At 35.6% G+C, this 16964-nt stretch overlaps 1 protein-coding gene across 2 annotated transcripts in view; it reads right to left on the bottom strand.

Moving 5' to 3' along the window:
- Positions 1 to 2584: 2584 nt before the first annotated feature.
- HNRNPLL (heterogeneous nuclear ribonucleoprotein L like) overlaps positions 2585 to 16964 on the bottom strand; it is a 39916-nt gene continuing 25536 nt past the window's right edge. For both annotated transcript variants that reach the window (XM_041754693.1, XM_041754694.1), the window contains 6 exons: positions 11771 to 11988; positions 8276 to 8397; positions 7613 to 7814; positions 6660 to 6717; positions 6478 to 6576; positions 2585 to 3326 (listed from right to left, as the gene is read on the bottom strand). In XM_041754693.1, coding sequence (XP_041610627.1) covers positions 3271 to 3326; positions 6478 to 6576; positions 6660 to 6717; positions 7613 to 7814; positions 8276 to 8397; positions 11771 to 11988 — 755 coding nt within the window. In that variant the 3' untranslated portion in view covers positions 2585 to 3270. The remainder of the gene's footprint in view (positions 3327 to 6477; positions 6577 to 6659; positions 6718 to 7612; positions 7815 to 8275; positions 8398 to 11770; positions 11989 to 16964) is intronic.

Below are 16964 nucleotides of genomic sequence, written 5' to 3'. Positions count from 1 at the left end.
GCAGGGAGTGGGACTTGGGGCTCAATCCTGGAACCCTAGGATCATAACCTGAGTAGAAGGCAGACACTGAATGGACTGAGCCACCTAGGTGCCCCCCAAATTTTTGCTACTCTTTACATGGTCCCTTAAATGGACTAAGTCTCTTGAGCCAAAGGACCATATGGAGGCAGGAAGGCTTACTGCAGTTATCTTTCTTCCAAGGACCCTTGTCACCTGAAAAACTTTTGGAAGCAAAGCTCCTTGTGCTTGATTCTTAATTATGGAAGAATGCTCTAGTCAAAATTGCTTTGCGCTAGAGAGGGAATACAGTATCACTAATAACCACTAAAAAGCAATTACCTAGCAACCTAACCCTACAGATAGTGATTTTTTAAAAATGAAACATTAGCTGACCCTATTCGGTCATTTTTATTCTCTTCTCTCATTTCAGTCCCAGAAAGTATAGTCTGGATAACCAAATCACTAGGATGCTGGTAAGTCTCAGGTCAGCTGCAATTGCAATTTTTTAAAATTTGGGGTAGTACCCTCAGTAGGAAAGTGGGGTTTTAATAGGCAGCTTATATTCCTTAACTCAGTCATACAGATGTATTATCAAACATTTACTGGAATTTAGATACGGAACAGGATTCCATTATTTAAAAAAATTAACTGACAGCTAATATTATTTCTTTACAGCTCTAGAATCTGCTCCTTCATGTTCTCCTAAAAGTGGAAAGATAGCATAAAGAATGTTGTTGTTAAGGCTAAGGAAAGAGAGAGTGTTGTCAGAGCCAATTCCATTCTAGGATCAGATAATATCAGATATTCAACAGCAGTGCTGCCCAAGCAAGTAAACTGTCAAAGATATTACCGATAGCAACAGAATAGGGCTGACGCATCAGTGATCTATGAATAAACAAGGTACAACTTAACATACTTTACACCTGAAGAATTTACTGATCATTTTGTTGGGGAAAGAGCATTAAGATAGAGTTCATACCTAAAAGTCAATACCACTTAGAGGTGCCTGGGTGGTGCAGTTGGTTGAGTGACTAACTTGGTTTCAGCTTAGGTCTGATCTCAGGGTCGTGGGATCGAGCCCCAAATCAGCTCTCAGTGCAGAGTCTTCCTATGACTCTCTCCACCTCCCTCCCTGCACTCTTCTAAAATGAGTAAATCTTTAAAAAAATAAATAAAAAATAGTAATACCATTTAAACCAAATCTAAATTAAATAAGCCCTGTCACCATCCAAGGGTTTCTTTCCTAAAACCTTAGGTACAACATAAAATAATCTGTAACACTGACATCACGATTAGTTTTCAGAAGAGGGGAAGGGAAGGAAACAATTCTACAAACTCAGAAGTTACCTTTTAAAATGAAAGCATTTTAATTTTGCAATAAATGTAGAAAGGTATTTATAGGAGAGGGGGGATAAAGCTTTGTTTATTGTAGAGTTATGTAAACTTAGGTATTAAATTGGCAATGAATGAATGAGGAATATACACCACTGAGTACCACACACTTACAGTTCATATACAAAGTTACCCTTGGCAAAACTGACTGGGTTCCATAAGAATCTAAAACGCCTCAAGACTGAACTTAAATTTTTCTAGGTCTTGAGAGGGCTAAAGGGACATTGGTTGAAAGCTGTTAAAATTCAAAGGGAAATAAATGTTAATGCGTTTGGTATCCATCTTAACTTACTGTTCAATAATTCTAAAACTTTTTAAAATCCTGCCTCATTTCATTTATTTATTTATTTATTTATTTCATTTATTTTTTAAAAGATTTTATTTATTCATGAAAGACAGAGAGAGGCAGATTCATAGGTAGAGGGAGAAGCAGGCTCCCTGTGGGGTCCCTCATGCAGAACTCGATCTCAGGACCCTGGGATCATGACCTGAGTCCAAGGCAGATGCTCAACCACTGAGCCACCCAGGCATCCCTGCCTCATTTCTAGAAGGATTAAGGCAAAATGTCTTTTTTAAGTTAAAATTCACAATAAAACTTTTACAAAAGATCTACGTGGAACTTCTACTTGCAAATTTGTTTAAAACTCTCAAGATCACAAAACTGCTACTGCCAACTATAAACTTCAGTTATTTTAGGTAGATGAAATATTCTCCCTTTCATTAAAGATAAAAATATAAAATGGCTACATGACATTTTTATTATAAAAAAGCTCTGAATTTGCTAAGTGTGCTACAGTCTCTTAATACCATGTTTACACCTTCCTTACACCTTCCTTGAGATGTAGTACTTTCCAAAAAAAAGGAAAAAAACAGATCCAGTGGGAAAGAGAATGTTTAATAAATGGTGTTGAAACAAACAGCTATCTGTTTGGAATAAAAATAAAATTAGATCCTTACACCTTGCACCATATAGAAAAATACATATATTACTGATGGATTCAAGAGTAAAAAATAAAAATGCAAGTACCCAAAATTCTACATACAATTTTAAGGGGTTCACAGACTCCCTAAAGCCCCTCCATGGATCTCAGGTTAAGAATTGTTAATAACTTCTATTAAAATCTCAATGCCAAATACCAAGTGTGTTTTCAAGATCAAGTCACATGCAACAAATGAAGATGAACACATTAACTCATTGTTGTAACTTTATAAAATCTCCAAACTGGAACTAGAAACAGAGGCATGTCAATACAAATGGACAATGACTTAAAAAAAAAAAAAATACACCAATTTAAATAAGTTTGAGTGCATACTGTACAAGTGTATCCATGTCTGTTAGCCTTTCAGAAATATAAAATCAGCTAAATCTTTAGTACTTAAAATTCATTATGTGCAATGTTATTCTCAAACTTGATTAAAATACTTAATAAATACAAGTTATGTTTAATATGAATAACTGCAACATACTTAAACATCTAAACATATAATAGGAACTCTATAATATTAAAATGCAATACTTTCACCTGCATTAATCTCATACACAATGGAAAAATACTTGCAGATAATTAGCATTAAGAATGCAAATATATTTTCACTGTGGAAGAAAAATAATAAGATTAGAAATCATATATTTGTGTAATCTACAAGAAAGCTGTAGATAGTCTACATTATGACATTCTATTTTTAAAATGAAAACAATTCAATATTTAACTTTACAACAAATTTACTCAAGGCAAAATATCTGTTTATTACAGAACAGGATCTTAAATCAAAGTAAGCAAGGCAACATTAGATCAACCATCTTAGATTTTTCTTAATGAAGTGTAGCTTTAAAATTGTAATAAAGGTGAACATAAATTCTAACATGCTCTTCTCTTCTTATAAATGGGATGATGTAGAAAAGCAAAGCTTCAACGTGTAGGGATTGGAACCATCTGTAAAAATAAAAAAAAAGTTAACAGCTCACTTCATCAAACTTTCAAGATTACTCTGAGTTAGCAGAGTAAATTATTTCACCTTTTTATAGAATCAGAAGCAGAAACATAAAGAAGGAAAATTTTTATCTAAGTAAGGTAAGGGGAAGATTACTTTTGTATATCTCCACCAGCAGGTAAGCTACATGTAGGCAGGAACTTTTATCCACAGCTACACACTCTTGCTACTGCTCTAAACCCTATCTGACACACAGAGGCACTCAACATCTCTTAGTGAATTAATCATTACAGATAAACAGTATTAAGCTTATGTCCATTAGTGAAGCTCATTTTGCAGAATATATTAGAATGGCAATTCCTCTATAAAAGCCAATTCAAACTGAAAGGAAACAAACCATGAGACCCTTAACTCCAGGAAACCAACTGAGGGTTGCTGGAGGGGAAGTGGGTGGGGGAATGAGATAATTATGAGATGGGCATTAAAGAGGGCATGTGATGTGATGAATACTGGGTGTTGTATGCAACTCATGAATTACTAAATTCTACATCTGAAACTAATGATGTCCTTCCTGTATGTTGGCTAATTGAATTTAAAGCTTTTTAAAAAGCCAATTCAAATAGAGGCTGGGAAATGGGATAAGAATGGAATGTAAGGGAAGATATTAATAAGCTGAAAAAGTTCCAGGATCTAGTATTAAATTCTAGAATTAAGGGTTCCCTCGGTGGCTCAGTGGTTTGGTGCCTGCCTTTAGCCCAGGGCATGATCCCGGAGTCCCAGGATCGAGTCCCACATCGGACTCCCTGTGTAGAGCCTGCTTCCCCCTCTGCCTGTGTCTCTGCTTCTCTCTCTCTGTATGTCTCTAATGAATAAATAAATAAAATTCTTTAAAAAAATAAAAATTCTAGAATTACTCAAAAAAGAGTATAATCCACAAAATTTTTTCCATTTTACACATTTTTCTTTCTTTTCAGACCAAAGAGAACTCCTCAATTAATTATGCAAAGAAATAATTCCAGTATCTTAATGGATTAAATTTTTTAAAATTCCTATAAAGGAAAAAGCATATAAATTAACAGGTATTTGCATGACACTGGAGAGGATAAAAAGATAATTATTCCTGCCTCCAAGTAGTTTATTTACTTATTTATTTAAACAAATGTTTTCAATTTTTTTTTAAAAGATTTTATTTATTTATGAGAGACAGAGAGAGACAGAGAGAGAGAGAGGCAGAGACACAGGCAGAGGGAGAAGCAGGCTCCATGCAGGGAGCCTGACGTGAGACTTGATCCTGGGACTCCAGGATCATGCCCTGGGCTGAAGGCGGCACTAAACTGCTGAGCCACTCGGGCTGCCCCAAGTAGTTTAAAATACATCTTGAGTATGTCTCAAATATGTATATAATTTTAAAACCTTTAAAAGCCTTCTATCAAAGATTAAACTCGATTCACTACTTAAAATTTATTTTTGTTGACTAAAAGTTAAATGAAAGGAGGTACTCTTATTCTTTAATTAAAATTTTCAAACATAAAAAATATATAAATTGATATGATAAATCCCCATTTATCACCTAGTTTTAATAACTGTCAACATTTGGCAGTCTTATTTCATCTACCTATTCTCCACACACATTTTGGGAGCTGGAATATTTTAAAGTAAATCCTAGATATATTATTACACCCATTAATCCTTCAGTGTGTATTTTTCCTTTTTTTCCACATTACACCTAATAAAATTAATACTTTTTTCTTCCACTATTAGAAAAATAAGGGTTTAACACTCCTTAAATCCAGGATCAAAGTAAAGTACACAGCACAAAGCTTCAAAAGTTAAATACTTGAGTGTATTTTGTATGATAGAAAAAGAAGCCTTTACCATTCTGGAGAGAATAAACAGTGACAATTTCACTTAATACAAATTAAAACAATGGAATTCCATTTTTCATCTATCATACTGGCTAAAAATTGAAAGTCTGACAAGACTCAGTGTTGGTAAGAATGTTGGGCAATTGGCATTTTCATATACCACAGGTAGAGATGTAAACTGTACAACCTTTCTAAAGGGCAATCTAGTAACATTTATTAGAATATAAACCTTTATGTTCTCCACCATTAAGAAATTGCCCTACAAAATAGAAAAAGTGCAATGATAGGGATGTTATTATAGTAACAGAAAAAACAACTGAAAAAAAACAGTATTCACTAGTAGGGAAATGGGTAAATCAAATAAACTGTGGTGTATCTCTACTATGAATAGCTACTCTGTCTGTGCTTTGGGGGAAAAAACAGTAGTAGCCTTGCATATGCTGATACAGAAATAGCTCCAAGACATATTAAGTGAAAACAGCAAGGCATAGAAGAGTATGTATAGAAAAACCATTTTGTATAACTTTTAAAAACATAGATATACATACACTGAGGAGGAGGAATAAAAGGAGACAAACAAGTTAGAAGCTACTGAAAGCTTTTTAACTTTCATTTTGTACCACTGTGTGTCATTTTTTAACCATATATATATTGCTTTCTTCTAAAAAGATCAACAGGGACTGTGGGAGCCAGTATCCAAGACGGCCCCAATGGTCTCTACCCTCCTGGTATTCACAGCTCTGTATGGTCCCTTCCCCACACTGTACTGTGGTTGATCTGTGGGACCACAAGGATACAGCATAAGTGATAGTATGTCACTTCCAACGTTAGGTTATAAAAGATACTGAGGCCTCTGTTTTAGTCATTTCTCTCATCTCTCGCAGATCACTCACTCGAAGTAAACCAGCTACAATGAAATGGCCAATGTAGCTTAACTGGACTTGCAAATAAGCACATAAATGAGTTTGGAAATGGATTACCCACTTCCCAATCATGACTTGAAATGACTGTAGACCCAGACAACAGCTTGACTGAAATTCAAGAGACCCTAAGTTAGAAATACCAAGCTACACTGTACATGTTACTGACCCTCAGTTTGCTGTTTTAAGCTGCTTGGTATGGTAATGTTACACAGCAACAGGTAACTAATAAAAGGATTGTTATGAGTTGCAGGACTTATATGCCTTTTTTCTTCATACTTCTCTATATTAAAAAAAAAGTGTTATTTTAAAATTGTTGATGTTTCTAAAGTAACTCCTATTGAATAATTATGACACATCTTTCTTACTTGGAACTCTTATCTGGTAGTGATTAAGTGCTGTAAGGGCTTCTACTGCATCAGTTTTGCATTCCCATTCTAACAGCCCGGAAAGCGTTTTGGCAGAAGCTAAAACAAAACAAACAAAAATCCAGTTATTTGCTTGTCATCAGTTTAACCAGAAAACTTAAAAAGAGGGAATGTGCACTTACGTTTTGCGTCAAACACTTTATATTTGATAAATGTAAGAACTTCATGGTCATTACATAACTGTCAAAGAAATGTAAAACCCCATTAAAAATATGGCCAAAATAATATTCCTGCCTTTTTTTCTTTTTTTTTTAGAATGTAAACCTTATGGGGGCACATGGGTGGCTCAGACAGTTAAGTGTCTGACTCTTGATTTCAGCTGACCTCCTGATCTCAGAGTCATGAGATGAAGCCCCACATCAGGCTCTATGCTGGGTGTAGAGCCTGCTTAGGATTCTTACTCTCCCTCTGCCCCTCCCCCCTTCCTGAGTGTGCACATGTGTGCATGCTCTTGCATGTTCTCTCTATCTAGAAAAAAGAAAAAAAAGTAAACTTTGTGGTACCGTTTAAGTCCGGCATGAATGAATTAAGTCAAACATGTTTTTAGACTGGTAAGTTCTATGAGAAAATCAATTTTAAAAAGTGATATTTCTTATAAACTATGTAAGTAATTTAGTGCTAATACAATAAAACTACAAATTTTATGTAACATGTATGCTCAGAGTTGTCAGGATTTATTTAGTACCTAAGGTAGAGAGTAGAGTTCCAGAAAAATCAATTATTTTCTGAAGCATTTCCTACAGTTTGGTAAAAAGGCAGGGATATATAAAATTTTGTTATGGACAAGATTTAAGGTCATAGTAAAATAATTTTCTGAATGCAGAGGTCAGGTATTTCATTCCAACTCTCAAAATAACTGAGCCACAAACCAACAAAAGACTAAAAATACTAATAATGCAGAATGGAGGCCAGAAAAGCACAATGGTCAAACAGTGAGCTATAAAGTACCAAATAAGTAACAGAACACCAATAATATCAAAAGCAGATGAATAGTGCAAGACTTTAAAATGAGGTAAAAATGTTATAAATTTTAAAATAATAGGAACATTCTACGTAATTGTATTTTAACACCTACCTTTGTGAAGGTCTCCTCTGTGACACACAGTGGAACATTATAATAATGCAGCACACATGAGGGTGGCTGGATTATATTCTTAGATGCCTGACCAGCACTTGTAAAGCGATTATTTTTGCTCATTGCAAAATCTTTGTAGCTACTTGTACCATCCTCCAGCTCAAATATTTGACTTGGAACAACTGAATGTTGTTTAGACACACTAAAGATTGGAAAGGAAAAAGGTAAAAAAACATGTTAGATAAAAAGCAGCAAGTAGGCAGTCTCAAAATGTTAGTATCTATGCCTGCACCAATTTTAACAATACACATAGCTATTTAAATATGATTCAAATATTTAATATTTAAACGCTTATTTGAATATTTACATTTAAGTTATAATCCACGACTCTTATAAGTTTAGGTATATTCTCACATTAGGAAACTTTACATAAAACTTGCCCGTTTTAACATGCTGTTTTACAATCATAACACTAAAAACTAAGTATAGGTGAGCAAAACCTGAATTATATGACCTTAACATGCTATGTCAAAAATGGTAACATTATAGGTGCTAGTTTCAAATGTGCTCTCAATTACATTAAAATATTCTAAAACTGAAATATCTAATAAAAACGATGAAGATTTTTTAATACATTTAAAATTTACCACTTAAGATAATTACCAAACATTAAGTCTTTTCCCAAATAATTTGACATTGTTAAGGTGTGTGACAGCTCTTTCTACAGCATACTCATCACCCATTTCTACCAGTGCTGTACCAGGAATGGTCTTCATAAATTTTACCTGCAAATACAAAATCCCAAAAAGGTGACTGTTTCCCTTTTACAATAACAGAATTTCTGAGAGTATGATTTAAGTGGTTGAGGTCAAATACAGAAGATCATCTAGAATCTTGACTTTATTCTGCTGTGCTATTAAGACACTCTGAGGGCAGCCCGGGTGGCTTAGCGGTTTAGTGCCGCCTGCAGCCCAGGATTGAGTCCCACATCGGGCTCCCTGCATGGAGCCTGCTTTTCCCTCTGCCTGTGCCTCTGCCTCTCTCTCTGTGTGTCTCTCATGAATAAATAAAAAAAAGACACTCTTAACTCTGACCAAAACTCAACAAAGATAAAAGGTAAAAGGAAGACTGTAATTCTACTGTGTAGCACAATGAAGAAGAGCACAGGCTTACTCTGTCTCTGCTATGTATTGCATGACTTAGGGTAATTTTCTTCTCCAAGCTACAGACTTCCCTATAAAACAGAGACAATGATAACATCTGATAGGGTTCATCAATATTTATTCATTCAATAAATATTAGGTGCCTAAAATGTTTTAATAAACACTGAGCTAGATACTGGGGATTAATGGTGAACATAATAGACCTGGTCTTCTTGAAACTTATATTCTGGTAGGTAGGATAAAAAACTTAAAACTATTCAGAATGCTGTTAAAGCAATTAACAAGATGCTATAAGAAATACTGCAAGACAGCCTTGAGATAGCATTGACAGCAGGAAGGCTTGTACAACGTAGGGGCAGTTTAAAAACCAGGCACACTTCACAAGTTTCCATTGCATCTTGGGCAAAAGCTCATACCTATCCTCTTATATTATTCTGGTTTTAGTAGGTAACACTGTAGTAATAAGGGTTAAATCGGTTAAAGTAGGATAGTCATTCAGCATATTACCCACCCTTTACAAAGTCCTTAAATAGCTATTCTGTACCACTAACATTCATGATACCTTGAACATACTTATTTGTTAACCGTAAAAGACTACTACAAATGCATTTATACAACAAATACAACATAGTATTTATATCCATCCTTGCAACTACCAATTTTAATGGGCTATCCTAGCATTTTTATTTTTATTTTTTTTTAATTTTTTATTTATTTATGATAGTCACAGAGAGAGAGAGAGAGAGGCAGAGACATAGGCAGAGGGAGAAGCAGGCTCCGTGCATCGGGAGCCTGATGTGGGATTCGATCCCGGGTCTCCAGGATCGCGCCCTGGGCCAAAGGCAAGCGCCAAACCACTGCGCCACCCAGGGATCCCGCCTAGCATTTTTATACTATACCTATACTTCAACAAAACTCAGTTGTAGCAGAACTTTTCAACTTGAAATCAATTACCTTCGTGTGGGCAAAACTTCTATACCTTGATTTAATCAACCTGCAAATCTAGCAATGACTAAATATCTAATGCTAAACATGTAACTCTTATCCTTGTAAATTTCAAAGAAAAAAAAAAAAGGTGAGGCATAATTAACTATATATAAATCTTTTAAAAGATTACCATAGCTTAAGTTTTATATATCATAATCATTTAAAATGTTAAAAAAAATTTTTTTTTAATTTATTTATTCATGATAGACACACAGAGAAAGCCAGAGACATAGGCAGAGGGAGAAGCAGGCTCCTGCAGGGAGCCTGATGCAGGACTCAATCCCAGGATCCTGGGATCACGACCTGAGCCAAAGGCAGACACTTAACCACTGAGCCACTCAGGTGTCCCTGTTTAAACATTTTTGAGATGTGAGACCGGAATTGCTCAAGTAGCACACAGAAAACTTAAGTTTATCAGACCAAGCGATTTAGGTTTCTAAATCATGAGATAATTAGTTCATAACAGAAAAGACAAAAATATACCAAAGATGTTAATTAAACTGCCTGATTCTGATTGCCTATAAATGTGAAAAGCACAAACAGAAAAGTAACATTATGTGATAAGGTTAAAATACACATTAAAGCCCATTTAGTTATCAAACATGCAGTTCCTACACCTTAACTAACACCTAGGTGTCTAAGAGAAATGTCTGTGTGAAAAAATCTGAACTACTTCTCTCAATGTTGCTAAATCTGTCCCATGTATTCCTGGCAAGTTATATAAGCAGAAATATCCCATATGTTATCCCTAGACCAAATGTGGGATTTTCTTTCTTTTCTTTTCTAAATGCGGTCAAATGGTTATGTTGAGGAAATTCTTGTTTCAGAGATTTTCTGAGTTGCTTTCTCAGATCAAGAAGCCTTTAGAATTAACGAAGTAAGAACTAAGAGTACCAACTTTTCAACCCAGGCTCCCTCACGCACACACATTTATGACTCATGCTTGTACCTTTTTTATTGTGAAAAGAATAAAGAAAAATAACAATAAATAAAAATAACGGGCAGCCCTGGTGGTGCAGCGGTTTGGCTCCGCCTGCAGCCTGGGGTGTGATCCTGGAGACCCGGGATCAAGTCCCACATCGGGCTCCCTGCATGGAGCCTGCTTCTCCCTCTCCCTGTGTCTCTACCTCTCTCTCTCTCAGTGTCTATGAATAAATAAATAAAATCTTTAAAAAAATAAAAATAAAAAAAATAAAGAAAAATAACATTATCTCAGTACTGAAATTCAAATTAACAAGTGTATCAAATAACTGGTAACTTAAAACAACCAATCATTTCCCAAGTTAAATTTTCCATGATTCTTTAAAAAATAGTTTAGTGGGACACCTGGGTGGCTCAGTGGTTGAGCATCTGCCTTCGGCTCAGGGCGTGATCCTGGAGCTCCGGGATCAAGTCCCGCATTGGGCTCCCTGCATAGAGCCTGCTTCTTCCTCCTGTGTCTCTGCCTCTCTCTCTCTCTGTGTCTCATGAATAAATACATAAAATCTTAAAAGGCAAGCCTCCAGATACAGTTTTGGACACATTCTTTCAAAGTGGGTCACTGTTTCAGATACTGATAGACCTAAAAGCACATTGTTCCTTAGAAGATACTAGAGCCCTAGCACTTAGGAGGCAAGTATTAAATCTAGAAGTCTCCTAAAACTCATGATTTACGGCCAAGCTCCATAAAAGTAACTGCTCTTTCTAATTCTACAGTTAACAGGTTAAATGCTAGACACTCTTTGTATCATTACAATCAAAACAGGGTAGTAATTGATTAAACTACTGCTTTGGATTTCTATTTATATTAGCTATTTTTAAAGTATTTTTAGTAGCAACAACCTATACTGATGACTTACCAACGAAACCCAATTTCTGAAGCTTGTACCTAATGAATTTTTAGCTTATGTGGGTTATTACTAGAAGAACTTGTATGTTCCTAATATAAGAAGACACACATATTTGCTGACTTTTCACACTTCCCTACTAGATATCCTAGCAAAAGAAATTAGTATAAAACAAAACTTACCTTTTCAATATTTCCATATAAGCAGAAAAGGTTGAACACTCTTGAACAATTCATTTTTAGCTGATGCAATCCACTAACCATTACAACTGAACCAGAGGGATTTCCTCCATGCATGTAAGAGGAAGAAGCCTGTGGTAATGGATATGCAACAAGTTCAGGTGTGTCTCGAGAGCCCATTCTGTAACGACTCGGTAAAGGCAATAATGGACCATGGGATCCTATAAAAATGATAAACAAAACACAACTTTAGCAGACACACTTCACACTAAAAGTAAACTCTTAATATTAGCTAGTTTGATGTATGTCCAAGGAAAACTCAAATGTGTTTTCAACTATAACCTGTGGAGATTAATAAAATCTGTACTTCTTTGTACCAGATCCAAGATGCATTGACCTGCATATATGTCAGGCTTTTAAGTTTATATTTTAAAAAATACTGTTAACAAAAAAGTGTATATAAGATCGGGCCAAAGATAGCAGGGATGATGGAGGGGTATCAATGTAAAACTTTGGGCCACTGTGTATAAATTATAATTATCTCAAATTTGTTTAAAAACCATTCTGTCAATATCTTTTGGAGATAATATATACAGTGAAATCTTGGAAACTATCTATATACAGACATAACAAAAAGAACATCTCTTTAATCCACTGAAAGGCTATCCCCTTGAATAGATTTTACTGTAATGTGCTTTCTGGTTAGTACTTTATTCCCCTAATTCTAATCTAGGAAACAAAACCTCTAATTTTGTTAATATCACACCTACTGAAAGGTGTCATTTATTCAGCATCTGCATTATCTGAAACATCAAGAACCCAGAAGAAAATAATGCCCGAGTATCTGAAACTGTTGTCACAACACACACACAAATCTACATCTCTTATTGAGAATCCTTATGAAGAATCAACTTGCTAATTTTAGAGTAGTTTTAAACAACTTTGATTTATCTGGTTTTCCCATCCGTAAAACAAGAAAATAAAGCTAAAGTGAATGGAACAGACAGGAATGGGGGAGTCTGGAGAACTGATACTAAAAGCAGGCACAGGGCACATTCACAATAGCAAGATGAGAGTCATAAGAACTGAGAAGCAACTAAGAAGACTGATAAAGTGGTGGTTGTGGAGGGGAAAGGGAGGGGGTGAAAGAGATGAAGGGGATTAAGAAGTACCAACTCCCAGCTACAAAAAAAAAAAAAAAAAGAGTCTCTGGATGAAAAGTACAGCATAGGGAATATGGCCCATAACACTGTAATAACATGATATGGTACTACACTTACATGGTGAGCACTGCACAATGTATGTATAGACTTATCCAATTGCTATGTTGTCTAGCTGAAACTAATATAACATTGTATGTCAGCTATACCTCAATTTAAAAAAAAAAAGCAGCAGTAACTAAAATGGAGATATAACTCAGAATTATAAACCTATACATGTTAGGTGTTCCTGAGTTAGTGATTACAGAAGCATACTCTTGTACATGCAAAGCTCCTCCTGATGTGCAAGATACCAATCCAAAAGCCCAAGTCTTTTCCTCATTTCTCAAGAAATAAAGAGTATGTAATGCTACTGGCTCTCATTTTTATGTAAGACTAAGGGACACTTGTCATCTATCAGGTAAGTTACTAAAACCACATTTTGGTATTCATATTAGAGTTTCTGCAGACTCCAATTTAGTATTTAGTATTCTAAATATAGCTGCCATTCCTAACAACACAGCAATACTACCAATGAGCATGCACACAGTGTGAATTCCTACAATTTCATGGAGGGAGAAACACTTCATCAATGCATCATCACCAGTGTTGCCTTAAATTGGAATGGTTTTCAACTGCCCTTCTCACTGATAATTAGTAGTTTATCAAAACAAACACTATAGCTCATGGTGAGTTACTTGTTAGTGACTATACATATTTTGGCCTCTAATTTAAACTTGATACATAAGCTAAGGTCAAATATCACTCATTCTTATCCCTACTGCAAAAGTACATATCCATACCACATCATCCCTCCACTACCACCATTTGCTTGTACAGTAATGACACTTCACTATTATCGCTACATTTTGTCATAAAAAGTAGAAAGATGTGTGGCAGACGAGCAGTGGAAACTTCCACTCTATTTAAAGTCCAAAAATGTTGAGATCCACTGCCATAGGTAACAACTATATTCAGTGCAAGAGAATATAACTGATATTTGTAATCATGACCTCAGCTTTCAGGATTAAATTATGTGTCTACACTATTTAAATTGTTGCCTATATTTTAAGAAGAAAAAATAGAAATCTTTTAAAAGCTTTCTATACATAAAACAAAAAGTTCACACAAAATGTTTTGATGCTTGGACAGCCTGGGTGGCTCAGCAGTTTAGCGCTGCCTTCAGCCCAGGGCCTGATCCTGGAGACCCGGGAACAAGTCCCGCATCAAGCTCCCTGCATGGAGCCTGCTTCTCCCTCTGCCTGTGGTCTCTGCTTCTCTCTCTCTCTCCCTGTGTCTCTCATGTTTTGATGCTCAAAAGCTAATACTTCGGGTATTAAAAAAATTAACTTTATGTGGAAAAATGCTACATAAATGGCATTATTATAATTTTGAAGGCATTTTTCACCCTTATACTTTGAAACCTTTGGTTCAGGGGCCATATCCAAAGATGCTAGCAATTAATATACAATTTTTTCTGAGGCTTACAGAAAATAAATCTGTGTAAAAGTGGCAAAAATAGTATTTTTCAAGTATGAGGGCGTCTACTAGTTCACCTCCTACGACAGGGCTTCCCAGAGTAAAAGATTTAAAGAATTCTGAAAGCACAGATCTTTAATACTATAACAAACTGATGTATAAATTTAATATAATTAAACAATTAAACCTTTCTATTCCCTCATTCTCATATACCATCAGAAAGGAAAAGCCACCCATGGTATCATATGACACCAGAGTGCAAAAATACCTGTTTTGCTGAACTGCAGATGTGAAGGGATACAGCTATGATTTGCAGTTTTTAAAAAGGCTCAACATATCACTAGCACCTACTCCCATCTTTGCTTTTCCCCAATTTCCTCACCTTACTTCTCCACCTCTTTTTAGTCATCTCTCTCTCTCTCTCTCTTCCAATACTCTATTCTGCTTACTTCTCGAGGAAAGCAGAACAAGTTATCATCAGAGTTAACTGTTTCAATGGACATAGCTCAGAATGTATACCCCTACATAACCCCACCACAACCATTCCTCCTCAGTAGGACCCTATTTATCTGCCAATGCAAAGAATTTTGCACCTCTCTTTAAGTTTACATTTTAAAATTTATACACACACACATACACACACGCAAAATCAATTAAGGTATGAAACTGACAAAGAATTTCACTTTGGCTTTTTAAAAATATCAAGTTCTTCTAGGACATATAACATTTTTATTTATACAATTTTTCAGTGAGATATAGTTTATAAAAAAGAAAGGCAAACCTGAAAACCCATACTGAGAAAATAGTCTGTGTCAACACTACCACAGCAGGGTTCTTTGTCCTTCATTTATTTTTTTCACAGATTTTTCTAGATTCCTTTGGCAAAATATTTAAACTATTTTTAGCCCTTTCCTGACTGCCATAACACATATACTCCACAACTACACTACAAACTTATGATTAGGGAAGCCCTGGTGGTGCGGCGGTTTGGCGCCGCCTGCAGACTGGGGTGTGATCCTGGAGACCCGGGATAAAGTCCCACGTCGGGCTCCCTGTGTGGAGCCTGGTTCTCCCTCTGCCTGTGTCTCTGCCTCCCTCTCTCTCTCTCTCTCTGAATAAATAAATAAAAATCTTAAAAAAACAACTTATGATTAGAAGTTACCCTCCATTATGGAAAGCACAGTGGGCTTTCTTTGTTACCCTCCATTATGGAAAGCACAGTGGGCTCCTAATAAGGGCTCCTAATGACCAACTTAATATTTATGCTGTTAAAGAAACAGCTAAGAAAAATGATCAAGGAACACACTAAAACAGCTGTAATAAGATTCTCATTCCATATCACATTCACTGTTTTGACAACAAAGAGATTGTTTCAATCACTTCTGCCATATAGACTACCATATAACTTGAACATACACACACATACACACACACACACAAGTTAATAAATTCAGAGTTCAACAAAAGACACTAAGGAATGCAATTTGAAAACATTTCAGAGCCAACACCGGGTGCTTTTCAAAAATAAATCCCGAGAGTACAGTATAGCAATTTCTATTTTCTATCACTTCTAAGAGCATTGTACTTCAGCTTTAAACCACAGAATAGGGGATCCCTGGGTGGCGCAGCGGTTTGGCGCCTGCCTTTGGCCCAGGGCGCGATCCTGGAGACCCGGGATCGAATCCCACATCAGGCTCCCGGCGCATGGAGCCTGCTTCTCCCTCTGCCTGTGTCTCTGCCTCTCTCTCTTTCTCTCTGTATGACTATCATAAATAAATAAAATTAAAAAAAAAAAAAAAAAAGCTTAAAAAAAAAAAAAAAAAAAAAAAACCACAGAATAGGTGGGGTCAATAACTACTACTAAAAACTAAAAAGCATTTAAAAAACACAAACCTTATAACCAGTTGAAAGTCTTATCAATAACAATTCTCAACATCTACCCCTACAAGGATAATAGTCTGATACCTAACTTTTTACTTGGGAAGACTATTATTTTAGGTTTCATGACCTCATCTTATCAACATAGCAAACATTAAAACTGAAGTTTTAAAAGAGGAATTAAATACAAACAAATTTAGCCAAAGCCAAAATACCAACTCCAGGACTAAAGAATTAGGCTCTAACCAGAAACATGTTTCTTTTTGACAAATGCCCCTCTTTCTGCCTTTATTACTCAAAGTTCCTCATTGTTCGTAATTGCTAGAATGGAAGAAAATATACTTACTAAGCAGCAATATTTCTTTTTGGTCCTCTAACAGACCAGAGCCTATTACTAATCAAAACCAAACCAAACCAAACTGGTAATAAAGCTTTCAATCCCCAACCAACAGCTCTCATTCATCTCAAGGATTATATATCAATATCCTAAGAAAACAAAGGATTTTGGACAACTCCTTGGGAGTACATTATAAGGGACTGATCCCCTATAAACCAAGTCAGGTGAGCAGGAAAAATAGAGACAAGAAATGTGCCATTCTTCATCAGAAATGCAAAAATTCTAATAGTTCATCTATACTACC

This window comes from Vulpes lagopus, chromosome 5, assembly GCF_018345385.1.
Source record: "Vulpes lagopus strain Blue_001 chromosome 5, ASM1834538v1, whole genome shotgun sequence".
Taxonomy (NCBI): Eukaryota; Metazoa; Chordata; class Mammalia; order Carnivora; family Canidae; genus Vulpes; species Vulpes lagopus.
Note: the sequence above shows the minus strand (reverse complement) of the source record. Positions and strands in the feature narration are given on the sequence as shown.